This window comes from Lemur catta, chromosome 1 (assembly GCF_020740605.2).
Source record: "Lemur catta isolate mLemCat1 chromosome 1, mLemCat1.pri, whole genome shotgun sequence".
Lineage (NCBI taxonomy): Eukaryota > Metazoa > Chordata > Mammalia > Primates > Lemuridae > Lemur > Lemur catta.
The window spans coordinates 100,253,967-100,281,031 of NC_059128.1; the positions used below are offsets into that span (position 1 = coordinate 100,253,967).

At 36.4% G+C, this 27,065-nt stretch overlaps 1 protein-coding gene across 4 annotated transcripts in view; it reads right to left on the reverse strand.

Moving 5' to 3' along the window:
* The window catches only part of UACA (uveal autoantigen with coiled-coil domains and ankyrin repeats), a 99,653-nt gene that overhangs the window by 34,569 nt on the left and 38,019 nt on the right, over positions 1-27,065 (reverse strand). For 2 of the 4 annotated variants that reach the window (XM_045530881.1, XM_045530905.1), the window contains exons 2-3: positions 13,823-13,956; positions 9,578-9,666 (exon numbers count right to left, since the gene is read on the reverse strand). In XM_045530881.1, the coding sequence (XP_045386837.1) occupies positions 9,578-9,666; positions 13,823-13,956 (223 nt within the window). Of the gene's footprint in view, positions 1-9,577; positions 9,667-13,822; positions 13,957-16,118; positions 16,547-27,065 lie in introns of those variants that run through there. The other 2 variants (XM_045530887.1, XM_045530895.1) reach the window with 2 other exon arrangements.

Genomic DNA, 27,065 nt, shown 5'->3' on the forward strand with positions numbered 1-27,065 from the left:
AAGGTGCATACCTGGTAAGACCTAAGTAACAAATACCTCAAAACTGCACTAACTTGAAATCTGGTCATTTTAAATATACTTTTGTATTGAAAAGAAGTTAAGATAATATACATAAAGATTTATGACCAAAAATTTATCAAATATCCACATTTGGATTATAAAAGACACTATAGCAAGTGAGAAAAGGTCCTTGTCCTCAAGAAAGGACAACTCTACAGACAAACATATCAAATGAAAATATAACTAAATAGCACCAAAAACAAAAGACAAGAAGAGTTAAGCAGAGTACGTTGGGATGCAATATATGGAATAATGTCTGCTGAGCTTGGGAAAGCATTTGAGCTTAATCTGCACTGAAGGAGGGAAGGCAAAAGTCACTAGATTAGCCACTAGACAAAAACATCCAGAGCAGAGAGAACACGGACAAATATAAGAAAGATACTTGTTTGAATTGGAATCAGCACAATAAATAAATAAAGTCTTAAGAGTTCTGAAGAGGTATAGTTAGTCCAAAATTTCTTAAAGTAAATATTCCTCTACATGAATGGGAAGCACATACGAGCAATAAACACATTTCTTTGTTTACTCAAAGGTGGCAGATAAATTGAATTTGGTCTTCAGTTTAGAATCTGATGTATCTTTAGGTAAAGATTTTCCTCACTAACTCAACTGTGATCTCTCCCTCCCTTTCATTTCTAAACACAATGCTGGGTAATATTATGTATTTGTTTGCCCATACATGGAGTCATACGATAAAAACCTGTAAAGAAAAATCTGTATTCTAGGGCAACTCCTATATTTAGTTAAATAAACAAAGTAGAACTGCAGAGAACTAAGCTGTCAAGAAGCCCACAAAAACGAGAATGCATATCTCAATGAACAGAAAACTAGCACTCTCACTGAAGAAAAGCGATAGCTACATTCAAATACTTAAATGTCTACCTTTGATGGGCAGACAAACTTATGCTGTAAAATTTTAAAGGACAGACATAGGTACGAATAAGTGTAAGCAGAAGACCAAGTAAAAAACAGATTTCAACTGACTATAAAAAACAATATTTTATAAATATAGCTAACCAAACACAGAATGGGGTCCTTGTGAGGAGTAATGGTTAAGAATATAGATTCTGATTGCAACTTATCTACTTAAGGGCCTTGGGCAAGATACTTAACAGCTCAGTACCTCACAACCTCACTGGGTTGATGTAAGGATAAAATGAATTAATGTGGGGGGTGAGCAAAGATGGCCAACTAGAGACATCACTTGTCGGATCGTCCAGCTGGAAGGTAGAATACTGGACTGAAGAAGTGGAAAGCAGTTGCAGGTCAGGTGTGGATCACAGGGAGAGACAACAGAGACATCTGAGGACCCAACCAAGAAAAACTGCAAAAGTGAGTAAACAGAAGATAGAGAGGAGAAGCCAGTGGCACAGACCAAACCCAGAGAGCCTCACAGCCCAGTGAAAGGGTAAGGGCAGCTTCCCCTACCCCACCTAGGTACCTTCAGTGAACAGTGGGACATAAAACATATTTTATAGGCGCCCTCCACCTTCCATGAGCCCAGGCACAGCAGCTAAATAGGAATAGTGGGGTGAACCAGTGAACCCCTAGTGAACCTCAGAAGTTCAAAAGGGACACTCCACGGGAGAGCATCACTAGAGACCGGAGTGCTGGCTTTCCTACAGCTAGATACTTCCTCCTCTGCACCTCCTCCAATCACAGCATCAGAGAGAGTAAGTTTAGCTCAGCCGGTTGTTAGCCGCAGCACCTTGCCGCCGCGCATTCCAACAGTGAGAATACTGTGAAAACGAAGAGACGACCAGCTGCTTCTCTACAGCAGGTGCATGTTCCCAGCTGAGACCACCACTGAGAGCAGGGCTGCTGCAATTAGTGAAGTTCCTGCTCGCCAGCATTTCGCAGGATCATGCGGGATCATGCGATGGCGTCTTAGAAAGGTGGGTCAGACCCAGTGGCCCCCGGACATGAGATTGGTGCAGGCAGTCACAAGGAAGAGATCTTGTTCTCAGACTTGGGTGGCAAGGAAGCCCTTGTGGACATAACCAATAGGAAAGTGTGGAGGGGGCCTGAGGAACAGAGATCTGTGAGCATGCCCATCATCCACTGCCACTGGAGAACTGCCATATTGGACAGGCGTGAGACACTGGGAGTGAATTAGGCTAGACCCTGGTTCCTATGACAATCATATGCCTTGGGCACACCAGCCAAACAGGATCAGCAGCCTCTCCCCCGACTCATTACAATAATGAGTGCAGTTTGAGCCAAAAAACCCAACAGCAGTCATTTCTCCCCAGAGGGAGTGTGCCCTGGCAGAGGCCCCTGTGAACCAAGAGGGCTACCTCTCTCCCCTTGGGGTCTTATGGTGGAATAGGCATACGCAACTGGGGATCCCCTATCTGCCAGCATCCTGTGGAGACACACGCTGATGGGTCACACACACAGACTGAGGGGGAGTTCGAAAGCCAGTCTCACAGGGTGAGGGAACTCACATGGACTGATCTGATAGGAAAGTGCTGTGGAGTTCCAGGGAGTGAATAGGGAGGATGCTAACCCCACCCCTCAGAGAAACTGCACTGGAGGACTAGGGCAAAAAGAGCCTGGTCCGGGGACTGAGCACTAAAGCTGTTAAGCCCCTCCCCTGGGAACAGCATTCCCAGCTTGGAGAGATTGTCCTAAACTTCACACCAGCAGCTCTCCCTAGCAGCCAAATAAGCAACCTCTGAGCCCCACCAAGGCTTTGCAAAACCTCTCAGGCTCTCACAATCCAAGCCACAATTTGTCTTGCTTCTCCCCCACCTCAGGGGTAGTAGAGATCGAGCAAACCTCTGGGAGCTCCCAGGCTACAGGAGTAGTTTCAGACATTCGTGTGTCCCACCTAGGGGATCAGAGCTTACCAAGGGCACAAAGACCATCTTAGCAGCTGTCTCTCCATGCAACTTCAATCAATGAGAGGGGAAACAACCCCATAGCTAAGCATAGTGCCTTCCAACTCAAGCAAACAGGGAGCAGCTGATACGTACCCACAAGTACCACCCACCATCTCTAAGATTAAGCTGGGGACCTAACTCACTACACATTGTTGGGAAAAGGTGAAGACCTCTTCATAGGTAACCCAAGAGGTTCAACAACCCTACTAGAACATGCCTATAAGCAACTCAGGATCAGCACTCCTCTCCCTGGCATGCTCAGGGATCGATCTTCAGGGACCTGGAGACAGGCCTGTAAGCCAGGCCTAGTACCCCTAGATCTTGACCGAGAGGCTAGATGAGAAGGAATCACCGAAAGAACTCCAGAAACATGAAAAATCAGAGGAAAAGGACACCCTCAAAGGAAAACAATAACTCCTTACTAATGGATAACAACTAAAACAAAAAGATTGAAAAGACAGATGAAGAATTTTGAATATGGACTGTAAGGAAGCTCAATGACATACAAGAGAAAATAGAAACTCAACACAAAGAAACCATAAAAACAATGCAGAAAATGGATGAAAAATTCACTAACGAAATTGAATTATTTAAAAGAAAACCAAACAGAACTTCCAGAAATGAAAATTTCATTCAAGGAAATATAAAACACAGCGGAAAGCCTTAAGAATACGCTAGATCAGGCATAAGAAGAGAATCTCAGAGTTTGAAGACAACACCTTTGAGTTAAACAAGTCAGCCAAAGAGAAAGAACTGAGAAATAAGAGGAAAGAACAAAGTCTACAGGAAATATGGGATTATGTAAAGAGGCCAAACATAAGAATTATAGGCATCCCTGAGGGTGAAGAAGAAAACATACAAGGGTTGGAAAACCAATTTGCGGTAATAATTGAGGAAAACTTCCCTGGTCTTGCTAGAGATTTAGACATCCAGGTATAAGAAGGTCAAAGAACATCTGGGAGATTCATTGCAAAGAGGCAATCACTAAGACACATGGTCATCAGACTGGCCTAAGTCAACACAAAGGAGGAAGTCCTGCAAGCCAAGAAGCAAAAACATCAAGTAACTTACAAAGGAAAACCCATCAAGCTAACTGCAGACTTCTCAGCTGAGACCTTACAAACAAGAAGGGATTGGGGCCCCACTCTCAGTCTTCTCAAACAGAATAATGGCCAGCCTAGAATTTTGCACCCTGCAAAAAAACTTTCTTATCTGAGGGAGAAATAAAGACTTTCTCAGATAAGCAAACACTGAGGGAATTTATCAAGACCAGACCTGCCCTGCAGAAAGTACTCAGAACTGCATTATACACTCATCAGCATAATAGACACCCACCTGTGTAAAATTACCCAAAAGCTAATGGTCAGAGGCCAGATACCATAATGACTCCAGAGGTAAAACAAAGCAATTAAGTCCTACTCAACAAGATGAACAGAAATCTACCCCACTTATCAATTCTTTCAGTAAATGTGAATGGCTTGAACTCCGCACTCAAGAGACATAGGCTGGCTGAATGGATAAAAAAAAAAAAATACAAGCCAAGTATCTGCTGTGCCAGGAAACCCAAAAGGACTCATTCAGACTCAAGGTAAAGGGATGGAAACAATATTCCATGCAAATGGAAACCAAAAGAAGGCTGGTGTAGCCATTCTCATATCAGATAACATACAATCCAAATCAGCAAAAACAAAGACAGACAATGATGGGCATTATATAATGATAAAAGGAACAATTCAACAAGAAGACATAACTAATATCCTAAATATCAGTATTTATACACCTAACATAGGTGTGCCCAGATTCATAAAGCAAACCCTACTTGATATAAACAAAATGATAAACAGCACCATCATAATAGCCAGGGACTTAAACACCCCAATGACAGAAGGGGACAGATCTTCCAAGCAGAAAATAAGCAAAGAAACAATGGACTTAATTAGAACTCTAGAACAAATGGGCCTAACAGACATTTCCAGAAAATTCTACCCCAAAACTACTGAATACATGTTCTTCTCATCAGCTCATTGAACATTCTATTCTCAATGATTGAGCACACCCTAGGCCACAAAACATGTCTCAATCAATTTAAAAAATAGAAATTATACCATGTATCTTCTCAGATCACAGTAGAATAAAATTAGACATCAATTCCAATAGAAACATTCAACTCTGCACAAAGTCATGGAAACCAAACAACCTACTGATTATTGGCTTAAGGAGGAAATTAAGATGGAAATGAAAAGATTCTTTGAACTAAATGACAAAGGGAACACAAGTTATCAAAATCTGTGGGATTCAGCAAGAGCAGTCTTAAGAGGAAAATTCATAGCTTTAAATGCCTACATCCAAAAGAAAAAAATCACAAATCAACAATCTAATGAATCATCTCAAGGACTTGGAAAAACGAGCAAACCAACCCCAAATCCAGAAGAAAAAAAGAACTAATGTCAGAACAGAATTAAATGAAACCAATAAAAGAATTAAACAGAAGATTAATGAAACAAAAAGCTGATTCTTTGAAAAGAAACAAAATTGACAAGCCTCTCACTAGATTAACCAGAAACAGAAAAGAAAGGACCCTAATAAGCTCAATCAGAAGTGAGAAAGGAGATATTACAACTGATACCACAGAAATACCAAATATCATATCTGAATACTAAAAATATCTATGCACATAAACTTGAAAACATTGAGGAAGTGGACAAATGCTTGGAAACACACAACCCCCCTAGGTTCAAACAGGAAGAAATAGAACTCCTGAACAGACCAATATCAAGTAACGAAATTGAAGCAGAAATAAAAAATCTCCCAATAAAAAAATGTCTTGAACCAGAGGGTTTTATAGCCAATTCTACCAGACCTACAAAGAATAACTGGTACCTATACTACAGACATTATTTCATAACATCAAGAAGAAAGGTATCCTCTCCAACTTGTTCTACAAAGCCAATATCACCTTGATACCAAAGCCAGGAAAGGACACGGACACAACAAAAAAAGAAAACTATAGACCAATATCCCTTATGAATATAGAAGCAAAAATTCTCAGTAAAATCCTATCTAATCAAATTCAGCTGCACATCAAAAAAAAATAATCTACCACGACCAAGTGGGCTTCATCCCAGAGATACGAGGATGGTTCAACATATGCACATCTATAAATATGATTCACCACATAAATAGAAGCAAAGAAAAAAAAGACCATATGATCCTCTCAATAGAGGCATAAAGAGCATTTGACAAAATTCAGCACCCTTTTTGATAAGAACCCTTAACAAAACAGGCATAGTGGAACATATCTGAAAAATATAAAAGCCATATACGACAAACTTACAGCCAACAGCATACTGAACAGGTAAAAATTGAAAGCATTGCCTCTTAGAACTGAAACCAGACAAGGTTACCCACCATCACCACTTCTACTCAACACAGTGCTGGAAGTCTTGGCCAGAGCAATCAGGCAAGAGAAGGAAATCAAGGGTATCCAAATAGGGAAAGAAGAGGTCAAACTGTCACTCTTTGCGGATGATATGACCTTATACCTAGAAAACCCTAAAGATTCTGCCAAGAGACTCCTGGAATTGATAAATAAATTTAGCAAAGTCTCAGGCTACAAAATCAACGTACACAAATCAGTAGCAATCCTATACACCAACAACAGTCAAGCTGAAAATCAAATCAAAGACTCAATACCTTTCACAATAGCAATAAAGAAAAAAAAACACCTAAGAATATATTTAACCAAGGAGGTTGAAAGACCTCTACAAGGAGAACTATGAAACACTGACAAAGGAAATCACAGAGGATGTAAACAAAGGAAAAAACATTTGGAAAAGAATGAGCAAATCGATCATGCTAATGGATCAGCAGAATCAACATTGTTAAAATGTCCATACTACCCAAAGTGATTCACAGATTCAATGCAATCCCCATTAAAATACCAACATTACTTCCCACAGATCTAGAGTAAATAATTCTATGCTTTGTATGGAACCAGAAAAGACCCCAAATAGCCAAAGCAACCTTAAACAAAAAGAACAAAACAAGAGGCAGCACTTTACCAGACTTCAAGCTACACTACAAGGCTATAAGTGACCAAAACAGCAGCATACTGACACAAGAACAGAGACATAAAATAATAGATCAAAACAGAGAACGCAGATATAAAACACCCTCTTATTGCCATCTGATCTTTGACAAAGTAAACAAGAACATACACTGGGGAAAAGAAGCCCTACTGAATAAATGGTGCTGGGAAAATTGGACAGGCACATGTAGGAGACTGAAATAGGATATGCACCACTCACCACTCACAATTAATTCATGATGGATACCAGACTTAAACCTAAGGCATGAAACTATAACAAAGCTAGAAGAAAATGTTGGAAAAACTCTTCTAGATATTGACCTACGCAAAGAATTTATGAAGAGGACTCCAAAGGCCATCACAGCAAAACAAAAATTAATAAATGGGACTTGATCAAATTAAAAAGCTTCTGCACAGCCAAGGAAACAATCAATAGAGCAAACAGACAACCTATAGAACGGGAGAAAATATTTGCGTGCTATACATCTGATAAAGGCCTAATAACCATAATCTACAAAGAACTCAAGCAAATCAGCGAGAAAAAAAATCAAACAACCCCATTAAAAAGTGGGCAAAAGACATGAACAGAAGCTTCTGAAAAGAAGATAAGACTAATGGCCAATAAACATCAAAAATATTCAACATTGCTAATTATCAGGGAAATGCAAATCAAAGCCACAATTAGATATCACCTAACTCCAGTGAGAATGGCTTTTATCAAAAAGTCCCAAAACAACAGATGCTGGTGAGAATGCAGAGAGAAAGGAACACCTTTACGCTGCTGGCGGGAATATAAACTAGTAGAACCTCTATGGAAAATAGTATGGAGAGTCCTGAAAGAACTAAAAGTAGGCCTACCATTTGATCTAGAAATCCCATTACTGGGTATTTAGCCAAAGGAAAAAAAGTCATTTTATCAAATAGACACTTGCACTCAAATGTTTATTGCAGCACAATTCACAATCACAAAGATGTAGGCTTTGTATGGAACCAGAAAAGACCCCAAATAGCCAAAGCAACCTTAAACAAAAAGAACAAAACAAGAGTTTTGTTTACCAGACTTCAAGCTATACTACAAGGCTATAAGTGACCAAAACAGCAGCATACTGACACAAGAACAGAGACATAAAATAATAGATCAAAACAGAGAACGCAGATATAAAACCACCCTCTTATTGCCATCTGATCTTTGACAAACAAAACAAGAACATACACTGGGGAAAAGAATGTAGGGAAAAGATGTAGGATCAACCCAAGTACCCATCAATTCATGAGTGGATTATTATAATAAAATGTGGTATATGTATACCACGGAGTACTACTCAGCCATAATAAAGGTGAACTAATACCTTTCATAACAACCTGGATGGAACTGGAGACCATTCTTCTAAGTGAAGTATTACAAGAATGGAAAAACAAATACCACATGTACTCACTATTAAATTGGAACTAATGGATCAATATTCATGTGCACATGTGGTAGTAAAACCCAATGGAAATCAAGCAGGTAGGAGAGAGGATGGGTAAATTCACACCTAATGGGTACAATGCACACTATCTGGATGATAGACACATTTATAACTTTGACTCAAACTGTACAAAAGCAATTCATGTAACCAAAACATTTGTATCCCCATAATATTCTGAAATTTAAAAAATAAAAATGAAAAAAAAAAAATTTTTGCTCCAAAAAAAAAAAATGAGTTAATATGGGTAAAGTGCTTAGCAGAATAGCTATATAAATGTCAGCTATTCTTATTATTATTATTGATGTTGTTGTTATGAGGCAGTTACTTCTCTGCCACAAAAAACATCCAAATACCAAACGATCTCACAATAGAAACGATTCATAGACTCAATAGTATATGAATATAAACTAAATAGCCCCTAACGGTTCTTCAAAATCTGAGATTTTAGGATCCAATAATACTACTAAGACTAGCACTAGACTTCCGTCTCCAAATGCTCATCAGTGAAGTAATCCTTTCTCCTAAATTCCCAATACTTGACCTTTCCCCACAATAATACCTCAGAAGTAAACCTTTTCTCAACTATTTAAAAACAGAAACTTAAGGACTTCTCTTTTTATTTATTTATTTATTTTTATTTTTATTTTTTTTTTGAGACAGAGTCTCATTTTGTTGCCCAGGCTAGAGTGAGTGCCGTGGCATCAGCCTAGCTCACAGCAACCTCAAACTCCTGGGCTTGAGCGATCCTACTGCCTCAGCCTCCAGAGTAGCTGGGACTACAGGCATGTGCCACCATGCCCGGCTAATTTTTTTCTATATATTTTTAGTTGTCCAGATAATTTCTTTCTATTTTTAGTAGAGATGGGGGTCTCGCTCTTGCTCAGGCTGGGCTCGAACTCCTGACCTCAAGCAATCCACCCGCCTCGGCCTCCCAGAGTGCTAGGATTATAGGCGTGAGCCACCGCGCCCGGCCAGGACTTCTCTTTTTAAATCACATTTGGGTCTGATTAAAAATATTAGCAGTGAACATTTGTATCCTCTTAATATTTTGTAATTGACTATGGAGGCAAACATACCTGCAGTGTCACTGGTTGTAATATCAACTCCATGTATTAGGAGAGCATTCAAACACTCAAGATTCCCCTTTGAGGCCACAACGTGGAAGCTAAAGAAAAAGAAAATATTTGAATATTTGTTATGCCATGGAAACTACCATCAATGTAAATGTTACATTAATGTCACCCTTTATTCAATACACACATTTTAAATCTATGTATTTAATATAATAAAAAAGAAACCAAACACTCCTGCTTGGAGCTCAATAAATGCACTGAGAAATTTCTATCAATCATTTTATTTAGTTTCAAATATTCTGAAACTGGCAAAAGGAATGAAGTTACAGCAGAATGCTGAGGCCAAAGACAGATCAAAACATTTGTCCCTTTTTTTGGAGTTATCAGACTAAACCTGATATAGAAAAGCCTTCAAAACAACAAACTAAACTACCCTTAAAAGCCACAATAGAATTGGTGGCTTCTTCTTCCCAAACAGTACCAACGACTACCACCTAGTCATAGACCTGTATGACTGGTTGAAGTTTCACATGAACAATCATAGAACAAGTTTCCTAATAAGGCAAGTCAAGGCTGTTTAAAAACTAACCTAACGCCATCAAGAATTCAAGATGCTAGTTAACAAAATATTCTATTATTTCCTTGATCATCTAATACTTTATTATTTAACAAACATTTACAGAAATATTTTTTGCATAAGAACTGACATTGACTGGTACTCTATCAAATCCAAACTGGTAAATATAATAGGAGTTGTTGGAAAAGGATGTTGAACTCAGGTTGAAATAGAACTGAGGCCTTAAACAAGTACAATAATCACTCTGAAGATGCCAGGAAACGAAGGACGTGAAAGTGCTTGGCAAGGTGCCCAGATACAGATACTCTCTGCAGCACACTCTCAGCAAGGGTCTTCCCTGACCAGACCATTTAAAAAGTTTACATTTCCCCATTCCCTCAAAATTTTACTTCTAATTCCCTCATCCCTGCCATTATTATTCTATATAGAACTTAATATTTTGTAATATAATATATAAATTCATTATTTATTTTCTTTATAGTCTATCAATATCTTCCCACTTAACTGCAAATTCAATAAAAGCCAGGATTTTTTAATCTGTTTTGCTTTCTGTTATATCCCCAGAACCAATGACAGTACCAGATAGATGGTGGACCCTCAAATATGTGAATAACTAAATCTTGAAGACAAAATCTGAAGATAGCTTGCAAATTCATTTCCAGATATTACAAGACTCAGTCATGCAACTCTATTAGTATTATGATGGATATAAATGCAAACTAGAGACCAAGCACTAGTCAGTAAATCAGTTTTGTGTACAATTTGAATTAGAAGGAATAATGTTTCTGGTGAAAGGAATATAGTGTTCTTAAGAGTCAGATAAATTTCCTTACACCAGAATAATCAACACATTAACTGCCATGAAAGTTGTATTTAACTCACTTTAGTTTTGACCCCAGGAACATGTGAAACATATATAAAATCTTACTTGCTGATGTTCTGTATTGTTACAATTAATATTAACAATTTAATTCTAAAAACGTGGATTAAATAAATAGAAGTCAATACATTCCTTTTTTCTATTTATGTTTATCTTTGAATTACACTCAAAGTTTTTATTCTATTTTTGTAATAAAACACTGTGGCCCCAAGGAAAAGTTTCTGATTTTTTTGTGTGGCAGTCAATGTGTTCAATTACTATAAGGGTGACTGTATCGTGTAATCTCTCTGTAACACTGAAGATGGGAATTATACTATGCAATGCATCATTACAGGTTTTAGAGGAATGCCAGTTCCTTCAAGCAAAGGTACTAAGTCTCCCAACAATCTTGGAGCCATTTTTTGTTTGTTTGTTTATTTTCATTTCTTAGCTCACAATATTTGGAAGACCTCTTTCTTTAAAATATATCAACATTATAAAGATGATGTACAAAAAAGGGCAGAAATCAAAACAAATCTACAATGCATTAGTAATGCCAATGTGCTGTAAACAATATATGTGCTTCGGAAAGAAGATATATCAATGATTAAAATGTATACAGAGAGTTGTAAAGGAAATTTGAAAAATTGCTTTATAGAAATACTCTTTTGCATTTAAAAAATCAACTCTAAGTTTTCTTTTTTTGAAAACAAGACATGGACTTCTGGTCCCATAATGGGAGATACAGGTAATTTGGACAAACAGTACCTCTGAAGACAACTAGAAAAGCTGCACAAAATATAATACATCTGCTTAAAGGTATCAGTGAGCTAACTTGACAGCTCACTTCCTTCCAGGATGCAAAGGATGGAACCCTAGAGAGGTGAGCTTAGTGTTTGAGGTCACTTTTTCCCTAGGAGCATTTGCTGATTCCAGAGAAAACAGCTGGGAGGCTGAACAACACTTGACTGTCTTAAGGAGATGGGGAGACAGGAACTATAGTCCACAGTTCTCCAAGTGGCAGTGAGGATCCTCAGTGAAACTGCCCCATCCTAGGTGGGGACCTCAAAGGGATGTACCCTACAAAAGAGGTGAAGAAGAAGAAAACAGATCCTTGTAGTGACTATGGCCAGCTTTAAAATATTTCTATTTTGAAACCACATTGAGGTCAAGAAGTACATGTTACTTTCATCTTAAATTTCAAAATTAAAAACAAAAAAAATCATTTGATACAAATTGTATTTGTAATTACAAAATAAACATTTTGTAACATGTATACTTAACTAAATGTAAATTGCTTTAGTTAAGGAAGAATAACTTATGTATAAATAAAAAAAGGGAAATATTTTATCCTATGAATCCCAGAAAGAATTCTACTTCCTACAGTGGAAAGACTCAAAGACTAATACAACTCAAATATTTCACAAACTAAAGCTCATAGTTCATCAAATTATACTAAATTTTTATAACCCTATTAATATAAATAGTCTCACTGAAAACTAAACCTTAGATCAAAAACTCCAAACTCAAGCAAGCATTCACTCAAAATATTCAAAGTATGGATGGGCAGAATTGATGTGCATTACAGTGAAGAGTTTCAGCCCTTCATCTTTCAACATGTTAGTGTTTGGGGAAAAACATGAAATACAATGTCATTTATAGATACTAAATTTTTACTATTTATACTGTGACCCCTCTAAGTAGGTTAAAATTCAGCAAAACTATGGCCAAGACTAAAATAACCAAAGTTTCTGTAGCTATCAACTTGCTACTTGACAAAATTGAAACACTATAAACTTGAAACTTTTCAAACTTTATTCCTCTTAAAAACTACTTAATTTATGCTTTGTATCTTTACTCTATTTAAATATCTGACCATTGCAAGATAGTGACCCACATCAAACACTAACTATTCACTTCCTAATATTCATTTCTATACTTAGTATCATGTTTCCACTTATAATATTCTGAATAGACTCATGCAAGTATAAAACTGAGAGGAATTTTAGGAAATGAGACTTTTCACCTCTAACTTTGGAAGAGTTCCCAGATAAGGTTTTAACTGGTATAATTATAGAGGGTTATAACAGAACCTAGATCTACCCTTTAACCCAATTGCTCCCCACCCTCAACAGGAAGGGAGATGAGGAAGATTTCGGATGATTGGGAGAAAAGACCTACATACAGTGCATAAGCATATAAACAAGCCAACAGTCCTCCTCAGGTCAACACAAAAACAAAAGGGTGGGATCCCTACCAGTGTCTCCATTAGCTACATTAGTCATTCTGTTTCCTTTCTGTTCTAAACATTCTCATTTAAACAAATTACCCAAGTATAAAAATGGATTGGGGGTTGTAGGGGAGAAAGGCAGTGTAATTTACAGAACTCTTCAAAGACAGAAAGCTTGGGTTCACATTCCAGCTCTGTGACTTTTCAAGAAATTAGAACAAGTTATTTAACCTCTGTAAATTTTTTTCCTACTTCTTTTGTCAAGCTGCTTCAAAGATCAAACATGATAAGGAATATGGAAAAAGCTTATAAATGAAAATACACCAAATAACCACAGGCTGTGGTTTGCCATATGGCCTAAACAACTGGACCACTGAATAGTAAGTATTCTGGTGTTCTCTCTCCCGATTGAATTCCTGTTAAATTGAGCGCAATTATTAGTTTGAAAGATTCTACAGTGCAGATTTTGGTAAAGACTTTCTAAATAAAAAAGTTGATAACCACAATTCACAAATTTCATTTGTATCCCGAGGTTCTACTCAAACTCCCTTCAGACGTGCTTTAATCATCAGTAATACTCACGCAGATCTGCCTTCCACATCTAGTTTGCCTGGATTGACCCCCTTTTTAGCAAGGATTGAGGACACTTTTTCTACATCTCCCCTTTCTGCTGCTTTCATCAAGCGGTCATCATACTTATTCCAATCTGCTGCGTGCTACAAAAAGGAAGAAAATAAACATGGCATACTATATTAGTAATCTTTTCTAAAGAAGGAAGGAAAAAAAGAAGAGAAAGCAGTATCACACAATACATCACTTATTTTTTAATTGCATCCCGAATTTCTATCTCCCTTCTGCGCTAATTTCACTAGAAGAGCAAAGTTAGTTATAAAACCTTCCCAAAACATATGATATACAAGAAATATTTTAAATTACACTTTTGAAGAAAAGCATGTTCCTAATGTTTTCCACCTGGTTCTCTTGCCTTCAAAGCAAAAAAAAAACAAAAAAGGAAATTAATAATTGTTGCACACCCACCCCTGTGGCCAGGCATGAATGTTTTAAACAACCGTAGTAAACTAAAATTATCATTTCCATTTAACAGATGAGAAAAGTCAAGGTTCCAGGGACATTAAATGACTTAAGTGGCCAAGCCCATGACTTGTATAGTTTCAAAATCAGTGTGCTTTTCCTGTTCCCTAACTCGCACTTTCAGATTTGTCTCTGGTTACCTATCTCCCAGGACCCTTGTTTAATTCTGTATACATTTTAAGAAACTACCCCCCACCACACACTTATTTAAAAAGTACTGTTGGAAATATATTATGGAGGCAAATTACACACACATACACACATTCAATAAAGCAATTCATTATGTTTAAACATTAGGATAAAAAGAAACTTCTTTATAGACAAAAACTAAAAAGAAGGACTCAAGTATTAACTACTTAAAATCCTGACGTATGAAGATTACAGGTGACTTTCATTTTCTTCCTGTTTACATTCAACATGTATTGCTTTTGCAAAAAAAAATTTTTTTTAATTTTAACAAAAACTCTGTGTACATGTATTTAAAAGGTAAATGATAGGCAGTTTTTAAAAAAAATAAGAGGACATATCACATACTATATATTTTAATTGTGTCAACATTAGCTTTAGCTTTGATTGGAGAAAATATATTCAAGACATTGTAAGCCAATAACTGGGATCTTTTCTCAGTAAACAAAAATGTCAGAACACAGAACCAAAATACATGTTATTTAAACAGGTAAGATTTTAGCCTTTTAAAATATTCTACCAATTTACTGCTAATTTGTATGCTAAATCTAGTATTAATTATTTCTAGGACAAAAAAAAAATCTGTATATTTTTCACTTAACTTACAAAGCAAATCCTATTCCCACAAATACCATACCAAATCTCTGGGGAAAAATAATCACTTGCTTATCCTCTAATGTTTTATCAATATGATTATTTTATATCTATTATCCCCTCCAAACCAAAAAAAGAAAAAAAAAAAATCACCATTACCAATTTTCTAGTTAAAAAACAGTGTACTAATAAAATACTTTAAGTAAAATATGAATATGAAAATTGAATATGAAAAAAGACAAATACATTAAAATTTTAACTCATTTCTGAAATTTAATATTTTAATGAAACCTGGTTCAAGTAGATTTCAGAATTATCTCTAAATCAGTGAAGTTTGGTGGACTTCAAAAGTCCAGACTGCCAACTATGAGTACAGAATAGCCCTACTTAACTGGCTCAAAGTCTAAACTACATTTTAGGCATCACCTTTCTTTAGCTTTAAAACAGTTTACTGACTCTAATTTGGGAAGTGGTAAGGGATGTAGGCTTCAGAGACATTGTGTTTTCAAATGCCTAAGGGATTAAGTCATGTTTAGCACACAAATACTTGCTCTAGATTGATTCATTTATCCTTACAATTAAAACAATCTCAACTTTATTTCCAGGCAAACTTTCTGGTAGAGGAAGGAGCTACTTAAATCACTTAAAAGTTGTAAAAATCCAAAGGTAAGGCTTTTTTAAGAGATAAATATGAATAAAGTCTCACATTAGCATATGATTTTCAGTTCTACTCTACCAAACATACTTTTCTTCAGTTCTGGTCCAATGTCAGTTAACAGTAATTCTGCTCAATTATTAAGATTCTATCATGTGCTTTTTAAACCTAGGAAAAGAAATAAACTTTTGTTTTCTATTACTAACCCTAATCTGCTAATCAACTAAATCAGGAAGAAAACAACAAAACAAAGAAACCAACATTAATAAAACAGTAATAAATTTTAAAAGAACACAGTTCAGAAAGCCTAACCAAGAATCTTTTGTTACACTGGACTACTGGGATACCTACTCTGTTCTTAGGAGCACAAGAAAACCAACAGTTCATCATAGACAGGATCTAGTTTCTTGTTGCTAATGGCAAACTACTTTGCATTAAGTTACAAATCTCTGCAATTCACAAAGCAAGCCCTCAGACAAGCTCCTAACCAGTGACTCAGTCCCTCACATGCTGTGCTACACTTAGCTTGGATCTCTAATGATATTTTCTTCGTCTTCGGGATCCTTCTCCGCCTTCATAACGCTCAAAAATTATCTTCCTTGCGGCGCAGCACTTGATTCAGAGCAACCCCACGTCAGGTACTGTAACTCCTTCTATTTCTTTTTCTTTAAAAGCTGTCTTTCAAAGTTGTCCCCTTCAGGGACCCCACCGGAAAACTTGAACAGCACGCTGCATCCTGCTGCCTAAACACTGCAACACAAGACACTGCAGTGCAGGATAAAACTGTCCACTTTTGAACTGTCCAGTAAACAGTGTGTAGCCTGCCTCCCATTGGTCGAGTTCTATTTTAGATTCCATAGGACTTGACAGCTGAGTGACAGAAAGGAGCAGCTAAGAATATATTGCAAATGCATGCTTTTCCTCTGAGTAATTAATTTCAGGTCTGCTGGGGAAAGTGACTCAAACATATTGTAAAACACGCTTATTATATCAAAACAACTTGTGTGACATAATGACAACATTGTTAAGAAACAAATTTGGTTATTCTACAAAACAATATTTAAAACCAGTTTTAGTCTTAGAATCATCTAACATGAAGTCATAATAGCCTTGACAAACAGAACATAAAATTCTATTTTAAGCAAATGTGTCACACTTTAAATTAAGGAAACACACACAGTAACACTTTCAAATTTTCTCCATTTTATTTCATACCCCTATCAGTCTCATTCTGCATACAACCAGGTTTCAGCTTACAACTGCTGCCAGTCTGTCTCCTAGCATGTTAAATGAGAAGAGCCAGAGGCACTGCCAAAACATTAAATAGAATACATCATGAGGAATACTGTTCAACAAATTTTAAATTTAACTCAGTACTCTTTATTTCCAAGTTTAGCGCCCTGCCTAATATGACAAGTAAATATTTTATCGGTGGAAAGTCAAGTTATCTGGATTCAGTGGATAAAAACAAACAAACTGATTAAATACTAAAAAGGAGGCAAATACACATTAAACACTGAGCTAGACTATAAATAAAATTCCATTTGGAGACAGAGCAGACAATTTCTCCACATTCTCTGTGATATCCATACTTGTACCCACATTCCTTTTATTACAAGGCCAGTATATACACAAACTCAGGCTGGTTTTTTACCATGTTCTAATTACCACAATAACGAGAATAATTTATACTTCCTCCAGAAAGACACGCTCAGGAAAACTGTTTCATGGGAATGCAAAACATACCAACCCGAGTGTTTATAGGAAACAGGTAGCTGCTATACTGTAAATCAGGCTGCCAGTTAAAAATTGTTATGAACTTCCACAAGAAATCCGTTTCCTACTATTTAAACTTAAAACATTAGGCCCATATTCTAATTATAAAATATATAAGGTCATACATAACGTATTATTTTTGAAACAATGATCCTTTCTCCAAACCATGTGAGATATGACAATGGATTCATTTGGCTGGACCCAGAGACTCTACCCAGTCTATCTCACCTTTCTTCAGAGGAAATCTGGGATAGAACTCAGGCCCTGTCATTTGGTTAACAAAGCAAGCACATTCTTTCTAGAAATAGGACAGCAAAAAGGAAAGAGAAAGGAAGGGAGAAACCTGTAAGGAGTAACAAAAGCCATATAAGGAGCTACCCAGGCTCAGTAGATCGGGCTTTGTGTGTCCTGGTGTACTATAGATGCCCCAAACTGCCGCCTCCCAGCCTCTGTGGCTTAATGTCCTGCTCCTCCTCTCACACCCTTTTTCACAGCTATTTCCCAAGAGCTCTAAGCAAATTCCCCACCTTTGCTGTCCCCTGTGCCCATAAGGTTCTTCTCTCTCCTATGTTCAGGATCTTCTCCAATGTCATTTGCTCAGAGAGGGCTTCTCAGACCTTTGTATCTAAACAACCCCTGCCCCGCTCTACTCCACAATTTTTCATCCTGGTGCCCCATTTTCCTTTCTGCAGAATGTTACCAGTATCTGCCATTGTATCACATGTTTACCTGTTTATTAGCTTACTGCCCGTCTCTCCAGTAGCTCTCTCATTTGACTAGATATCCAACATCTCTGTTATGTCTGGTTTGAAACTATAAAATTGATTTTTACATAAGCAATTTGATAGTCATTAGATTCTAACTCATGTTAAGGAATAGAATCCAAATCTGCTTCATGAATCCTCTTTTCTCTTACACTAAATTGTTAACTAGGCTGTATCTGGAACAAACATATACTAGCCATATTATTTCCCAGTAAACAGTCGACATTCAGACAACAAATATTTATTGACCTGAGATGATGGCAGGAAGGGTAAGACTGGCTCAGCTGATTGCAACTGAGCAAACAGAACCTATTCCTTATAGTCAATAAAAGATCCTTCTTAACACTCACCCCCTGTACATCCAAAACCTCAAGTCTTTCTTTACCACTCTATAAATCCCACTAGACCTCTCAGAAAGCACAAGAGATAGCGGTTAAAAAATATGTTTTGGAGTTAGGCAAACCTGGGTTCAGATTCCAGCTCTGCTACCTACCTACTATATAATAGTGGGAGAATTTATTTATACTTTCTAAATCTCAGTTCCCTCAACTACAAAGCAAGGATAACAATGGAGAACCTACCTGCATAAAATAAAATAGCTAATGCCTTTGAAAAGTCTCGGCACTGTGCACGGCAAATATTAATCAAAAATGGTAGGACTCGTGATAGTCACAAGTGCTCCTGCTCCTGGTCAGAGATACTAATCAGAAGAAAATTCTTTAAAAAAATAATAAAGTAAAAAAATTCCAGCCATTTATTCTGCCTTTCCTGTATCAACTGTACCTCAGGGCAACCGACTAGTTGATAAGGGTAGGTTTACCTTTTTAAAGGTATTACAGCAAATAAACAAAAGAGTAATAAAATTTGAGTTTCACCATTTTTTAATCCCTACTCAATTAATGGCTTGAACAATGATCCTCAGAGGCTGTTAGCATCACAGAAAGATAACCAAATCTTAAGCATCTCCTGATGGTCATATATACCACCACCTATCAAGTAATCTAAGTAAAAATTTAAAAATAAAAATCTAGCCAAATCTCTAGAACTAACAATTTACAAAAAATATGGGGGACAGAGGAACATAATAGACTACACAGGATGCAATCACAAAGATCCAGCATAGAGGAAACTATGGTTTCTTAAACAAAATATGGTAAGAAAGAAAAGAAACGAATCTGTAGACTAAAAGTAACTTCAGGAACATATCAACCAATCACAAGACATAGAACATAAGTACACTGATTAAACAAACTGCATTGTTTTAACAAAAAAAATTGGGGAAATTGACTACTAACTGGATATTTAACGATATTAAAGAATCACAGTAAATTGAGCTTTTTGGTGTGCTAATATCACAATTATTTCTTAAAATTCCTATGTTTTCAAAATCCAGACTGAAGTATTTTCAGGTAAAATGATTAGATGCCTGCTATTTGCTTTAAAAAATAATCAAAACAATTAAGAGGCAAACCAAATTCAAAAGCACATTTAAAAGATTATAAACTAAGACCAAGTGTAATTTATTCCTGGAATGCAATGATGGTTCAAGATATGAACATAATCAATGTAATACACCACATTAATAGAATGAAGAACAAAAATCACAAGATCATCTCAAATGATATAGAAAAAGCATTTGAAAAGATTAACACCATTTTCTGATAAAAACACTAAAAAAAACTAAGAATAGAAGGAAACTACCACAACATAATAAAGACCATAAATGAAAAGCTCACTGCTAATATCATAATCAGCTGTGAAAGACTGAAAGCTTTTTCTCCATGATCAGGGACAAGATATGGATTCTCACTCTCACCATTTCTATTCAACATAATATTGGAAAACCTGAAGAAAAATTAGGCAAGAAAAAGAATTAAAAGACATCCAAATTGGAAAAAAAACAGTGAAATTATCTTTATTCTCAGATGACATGATCTTATGTGTAGAAAACCCTAATGATTACACACATACACACACAAAAATTATTAGAATAAATTCAGCAAAGTTGCAAGATACAAAATTCAACACACAAAAATTAGTTGCATTTCTATACACTAACAATGAATAATACAAAAGCAAAATTAAGAAAACAATTCCATTTACAATACCATTAAAAAAGAATAAAATACTTAGGAATAAACCTAATCAATTAGGTGAAAAACTTATGCACTGACAACTACAAAATATTTCTGAAAGAAATCAAAGAAGCCACAGGAGGAAAAAAAAAAAATCGAAAAACATCTCATGTTCATGGATTTGGAAGACTTAATATTGTTAAAATACCAATACCATCCAAAGTGATCTATAGATCAGTGCAATCCCTATCAAAAGCCCAATGGCATGGTGTTTTTTTTGGTTTTTTTTTTGTTTTTTTTTGCAGAAATAGAAAAATCTATCCTAAAATTCGTATGGAATCTCAAGGGACCCCAAGTAGAAAAACAATATGGAACAAGAACAAAGTTGGAGGTCTCACACGTCCTGATTTCAAAACATATTACCAAGCTACAGTAGTCAAAACAGTGTGGTACTGGCATAAAGACAGACATATAGACCAATGGAATAGAATAAAGAGCCCAGAGATAAATGTTCACATGTATAGTCAAATGATCTTCAACAAGGTGTCAAGACCACTCCAAAGGGAAAGGACAGCCTCTTCAACAAAAAGTGTTGGGAAAACTAGATATCCACATGCAAAAAGATGAAGCTGGACCCTTACCTTACACCAAATACAAAAATTGACTAAAAATGGATTAAAGACTTAAGTGTAAGACCTGAAACTATAAAACTCCTAGAAGAAAACAATTAAATTTGGCTATAATTTCTTGGATATAACACCAAAAGCTCAGGCTACAAAAGCAAAAATAGACAAATGAGACTGCATCAAACTTAAAAACTTCTGTGCTACAAAACAGTCGACAGGGTGAAAAGGCAACCTACAGAATGTGAAACAATATTTGTAAATCATATATCAGATAAGGTACTTATACACAGAAACATAGTTTAAAAATCCTAAGACTCAATAACAAAAAAAAGCAAATAACCCAATTTAAAAATGGGCAAAGGACTTGAATTTCTCCAAAGATAATAGATAAATGGCCAACAAGCATAAAAAAGATGCTTAATATCACTAATCATTAGAGAAAAGCAAATCAAAACCACAAGGAAATATAACCTCACACTCATTAGAAAAACTACTACCAAAAAATAAAAGAATAAGTATTAGCAAGGATGTGAAGAAATTAGAAAACTTGTACACTGTTGGGATTGTAAAATGGTGCAACCACTAAGGAACACATATGGTGGTTCATCAAAAAATTAAAAATAGAACTACTATATGATCCAGCAATCCCACTTCTGAGTTCAAGATGGATAACAGACTTAAGCCTAAGACATGAAATTATAAGAACTCTAGAAGTAAATGTTGGAAAACTCTTCTAAATATCAGTGTAGACAAATAATGTATGAAAAAGACCCAAAGGCAATCACAGCAACAAAAATTAATAAATGAGATTTGATCAAATTAAAAAGCTTATGCACAGCCAAGGAAACAATCAATAGAGCAAATAGACAACCTACAGAGTGGGAGAAAATATTTGCATGCTATATGTCCAATACAGGGCTAATAACCAGAATCTACAAAGAACTCAAGCAAATCAGCAACAAAAAAATCAAACAAAAGATATGAATAGAAGCTTCTCAAAAGAAGATAGACTAACGGGCAATAAACATATGAAAAAATGCTCAATATCACTAATTATCAGAGAAATGTAAATCAAAGCCACAATGAGATATCACCTAACCCCAGTGAGAATGGCTTTTATCAGAAAAGTCCCAAAACAACAGATGCTGGCGTGGATGCGGAGAGAAAGGAACACTTCTATACTGCCAGTGGGAATCCAAACTAGTACAACCTCTATGGAAAATAGTATGGAGAGTCCTCAAAGAACTAAAAGTAGACCTACCATTTGATCCAGCAATACCACTACTGGGCATTTACCCAAAGGAAAAAAGTTGTTTTATCAAATAGACACTTGCACTCAAATGTTTACTGCAGCACAGTTCACAATCACAAAGATATGGAATCAACCCAAGTGCCCATCAGTTCATGAGTGGATTAATAAAATGTGGTATATGTACACCATGGAGTACTACCCAGCCATAAAAAAAAAATGATGAATTAATACCTTTTATAACCTGGATGGAACTGGAGACCATTCTTCTTCTAAGTAAAGTATCACAAGAATGGAAAAACAAACACCACATGTACTCACTATTAAATTGGAACTAATTGATCAGCACTCATGTGCACACATAGAAGTAAAACTCATCGGTAATAAAGCAGGTGAGGGGGGGGGGGGAGAGGATGGGTGAAATCATACCCAACAGGTACAATATACCCTATCTGGGTGATGGGCACACTTATAACTTTGACTTAAACTATACAAAAGCAATTCATGCAACCGAAATGTTTGTACCCCCATGATATTCTGAAATAAAAAAAAAAAAGAACTGAAAGCAGGGTTTCAAAGAGATATTTGCATACCTATGTTCATAGCAGCAGTAGTCACAATAGCCAAGAGATGGAAGCAACCCAAAGGTCCACTGATGGATGAATGGATAAATAAAATGTGTATATATATATATGCAAATATATATATACATACACACATATATATACACAATGGAGTATTATTCAGCCTTAAAAAGGAAGGAAATCCTGTCACATGCTACAACATGGATGAACCTTGAGGACATTATGCTAAGTGAAATAGCCAGTCTCAAAAAGACAGATACTATATGATTCTACTTATATGAGGTATCTAAAGTAATCAAATTCACAGAGACAGAAAATAGAATAGTAGTTACCAGGGGCTGAGAGGAGGGAGAATAGGGAGTTGCTTAATGGTTACAGAGTTTCAGTTTTGCAAGATAAAAACATTCTGGAGATTTGTTACAAAAACACTAAACACTGCTGAACTGTACATTTAAAAATGGTTAAGATAGTAAATTTTATGTTATGTGTTTTCAACACAATTAAATACAAAAATAAGAAGAGAAATGCAATGTCTTACCATAATACCATTAGCATGATTAATATTATTTAATAATAATTTTTTAAAAAAACAATCAGGGGGTTGGGAGTATACACAAAACAAGATTGGCCATAGGTTTATAACTGTTAAAGCAGTTACAGGTTCAGCCAAGCTCATTATACTGAATTGTCCTCTCAACTCCTGTATATTTCATACACTGCTGAGACATGGTCCAACAAATCTGGTTGATGTATACATTTTTAAGCTGCATTACACGGTTATCACCAAGGCCCTTCACTGAATCATTAATGCGGCAGGAAAAGTGGCATATCTCTTTCCACTCTAATCCTTTAACAAAAGCCACCTCTCTGCTTTAAAAAGCAGCTACTAACATTCCGACATATCTTGGTGAGTCCACAGTCATACACTTACAAGGAAAGCCCTGTAATAGCAAATGAAAAGCCTCCTAAAAAGAAGCAGTAAGTTTTTTGAGGAGCACCAATGTTTACCATATGTTAATAATAATAAATTTCTATAGGCAGTTACTACCATTGGTTTGAAAAGGAGACATTCATCCAACTCAGAATACAGCAAACCAAAGTATCTATGGTAAAAGACAAACTACAGTTAATTCTAGAGAATAAATATAACATTCTAACACAAATCAGTTATTTCACTAGGTGGATCTAACTGGATGATAACTTCAAACTCTAAATCAACATAAAAGAAATCACTTGAACGTTTTGACAACGACCCTCATGATATCAATTAGAAATTCATAACTTTTTCAGAAATGATACAAAAATTTTTTTAATTTTAAAAATAATATATGCTCAGTGTAGAAAACCTAGAATATATTTAAGTTTATGAATGAAAATAGGCCAAGCACCAACTATAATTCTAGCACTCTGGGAGGCCAAGGCAAGAAGACTGCTTGAGGCCAGGAGCTGGTGACCAACCTGAGCAAGAGCCAGACCCTGTCTCCACAAAAAATAGAAAACTCAGCTGAGCATGGTGGTGCACGCCTGTACTCCCAGCTACTCATGAGGTTGAGTGAGGCAGGAGGATGGCTTGAGCCCAGGAGTGTGAGGTTGCAGTGAATTATGATAATCCACTGCACTCTAGCCCAGGCAACAGAGTAAGAGTCTGTCTCAAAAAAAAAAAAAGAAAGAAAAAAAAAGAAAAGAAAACAGAGATAACCCATGATTCCACCATCTAGAAATAACCAGTATTAAATATTTTGCAAGTAACCGTTAGCCTCTTTTCTGTTAAAGGGTCTAATTCTGATTTTCCCTAAACCCATATAAGTCTAATATTAAATATTGATTTATTCAATATTTAGGATATTGTCTCTTGAAAAGAAATTTAGAGGTGCAAATAAACAAGTAGACTTTAACATATATGCAAATCCATATAAAATGCCTTATACCATTTAACAGGTACACTCAACAGATCATAGCTAAAATGATCTAGTGACCAGTTTTAGCCTAAAGGCAATTTTTGATATATTATCCAAAAGAGAAATATAGAGGATGACAGCAAAACTTTCATAGAAATCTGCTTAACACCAAAAGCAGTCACACTGAACAAAAGTACCTAATTCGCAGATCTTAATAATTTTGATGTCACAGACCCCTTTAAGAATCTGATGAAAGAAATGGACCCTTTTTATAATTCCATATAAGCACTTGTGAGACAGGAAAAACCAAATTGTTTTCCCTACTCTCATACCACAAAATACTTCTGTGACCAGATGCATGGAGGTTTTTCTCTACTCACTAAGCAATTCTCCAGCATTCACCAACTGGGCACCCTACACTTTAACTCAGTTCTGACACTACCTGGAGACAGTGGCAGATCCCACAGGTTAAGGGCTCAGTTCCAAAAGACTGCCACCCCTACCCCTTCAGATGTCAATTGCAAGCCCCAGGTGTGACCTGTGCTCCTGACCAACTGGCTATAAATCATCAGAGTTCCCACTATCCATGATTAATTTGCTAAAGCAGCTCACAGGACTCAGGAAAACACTTTACATTTATCCATTTATTATAAAGGATATTACAAAGGATAAAGATGAACAACCACATGGAAGAGATGTGGGAAGGGGGACAGAGCTTCCTTGCTCTTTCCTAGCTCACCATCCTTTGGTACCTACTCATCTTTGGAACCCAGGAAGCTCTCTGAACCCTGTCCTTTTTGGGGTTTTATGAAAGCTACATTACACAGACATGAGTAATTACATCTTTGGCCATTGGTGATCAGCCTCTCTCCCCTCCCCTGAGGTTGAGGAATGGGCTGAAAGTTCCAACCCTCTAATCATGCCTTGGGCTTTCTGGTGACCAGTTCCTATCCTGATGCTATCTAGGAGGCCCCAGTCATCAGCACACAAATGTCACTCTTATCATTCTGGAGATTCCAAGGGTTTTAGAAGTTGTGTGCCAGAAACCAGGGGCAGGGACAAATATTTTCAGGGGGCTCACTGATCTCCTTTACACAATATACAGTCCATAGACCCCAAGATTCTTTTAAAAACCTAATACAGATAAAGTAGCAAAAATGTTTTATACTTTACATAATATTTATAAAATAAGTACTGAAGAATTGCTAGAAAACTGGGTAATTATTTGTTCAATAAAAATTTACTGAACATCTATGTGCAAAGGGATATAAATATTTTGGCTCAACATTAAAATATGTATGGTCAGTTGATATGTGTGCTTAGCCCCATTTTGGACATTGGATATACCATGGGGAACAAAACAGACATGATATCTGGCCTCACACAAGTCACAGGAACAAAATCTAGTCACTTTCTTCAACTATCTCACAATATAATAAGGCAGACAGATATGTATATAAACGTGCACACAACAATAATACAGTACATAACACCACAATAATTATGGGTAGGTACAAAAGTAGTTCAAAAGAGGGAAAGTCAAAAAAGTTCCATAGAAATGACTAAACCATCTATTAAAAGGCTAGTGGAAAGTCACCAGGTTTGAAATAGCACCACAAATTAGGAAACTACAAACACAACCATGTGGCCTTTTATGGGCTACAAAGCACTTCATATTCATGATATATTTATCAATTAAAATCTGTACACAAATAATTCACAAACACATCTGCAACTCAAGTTTCTCTAAGCTCCAGGATTATATATCCAAATACCTTCTTGAAAGTAGCTCCATGTCCTCAACCAAAAATACGCTTTTCCTCCAGAAACCAGATCCTATTCCAAATTTCACTAACAGCAAAAACACCAGAATCCATCTGGTCGCATGTAGACAGAAATCTAGAAATCAGTCTTGACACCTTACTCTCCTTGGTCCTCCATCACCAATCCTGGTAACTTCACCTTCCTGTTATTACTCAAATAATAACGCTCATCTCCATGTCCATCGACATTACCCTACTCAAGTGCTAAGCACCATCCCTCACCAGATGGCTGCACTAATCTCCTAAATGGTCTATCCCTGTTCATTCTAGCCCCTTTCCTTATATTCTCCACACCGTAGTCAGAATGATTTTTCCAAAATGGAAACCTAATCATACCACCACCACTACTCCCACTCCCTTCCATACACCCTCTTCCACCTCACTTAAAATCCTTCAGTAGGCTTCTATTGCTTGTAGGAGAGACAAAATTCCTTGACTGAGCCTATAAATCTCTCCACAGTGATGCCCCTACTTACCTCCTAAGCATCGTCACATGAAAAGTT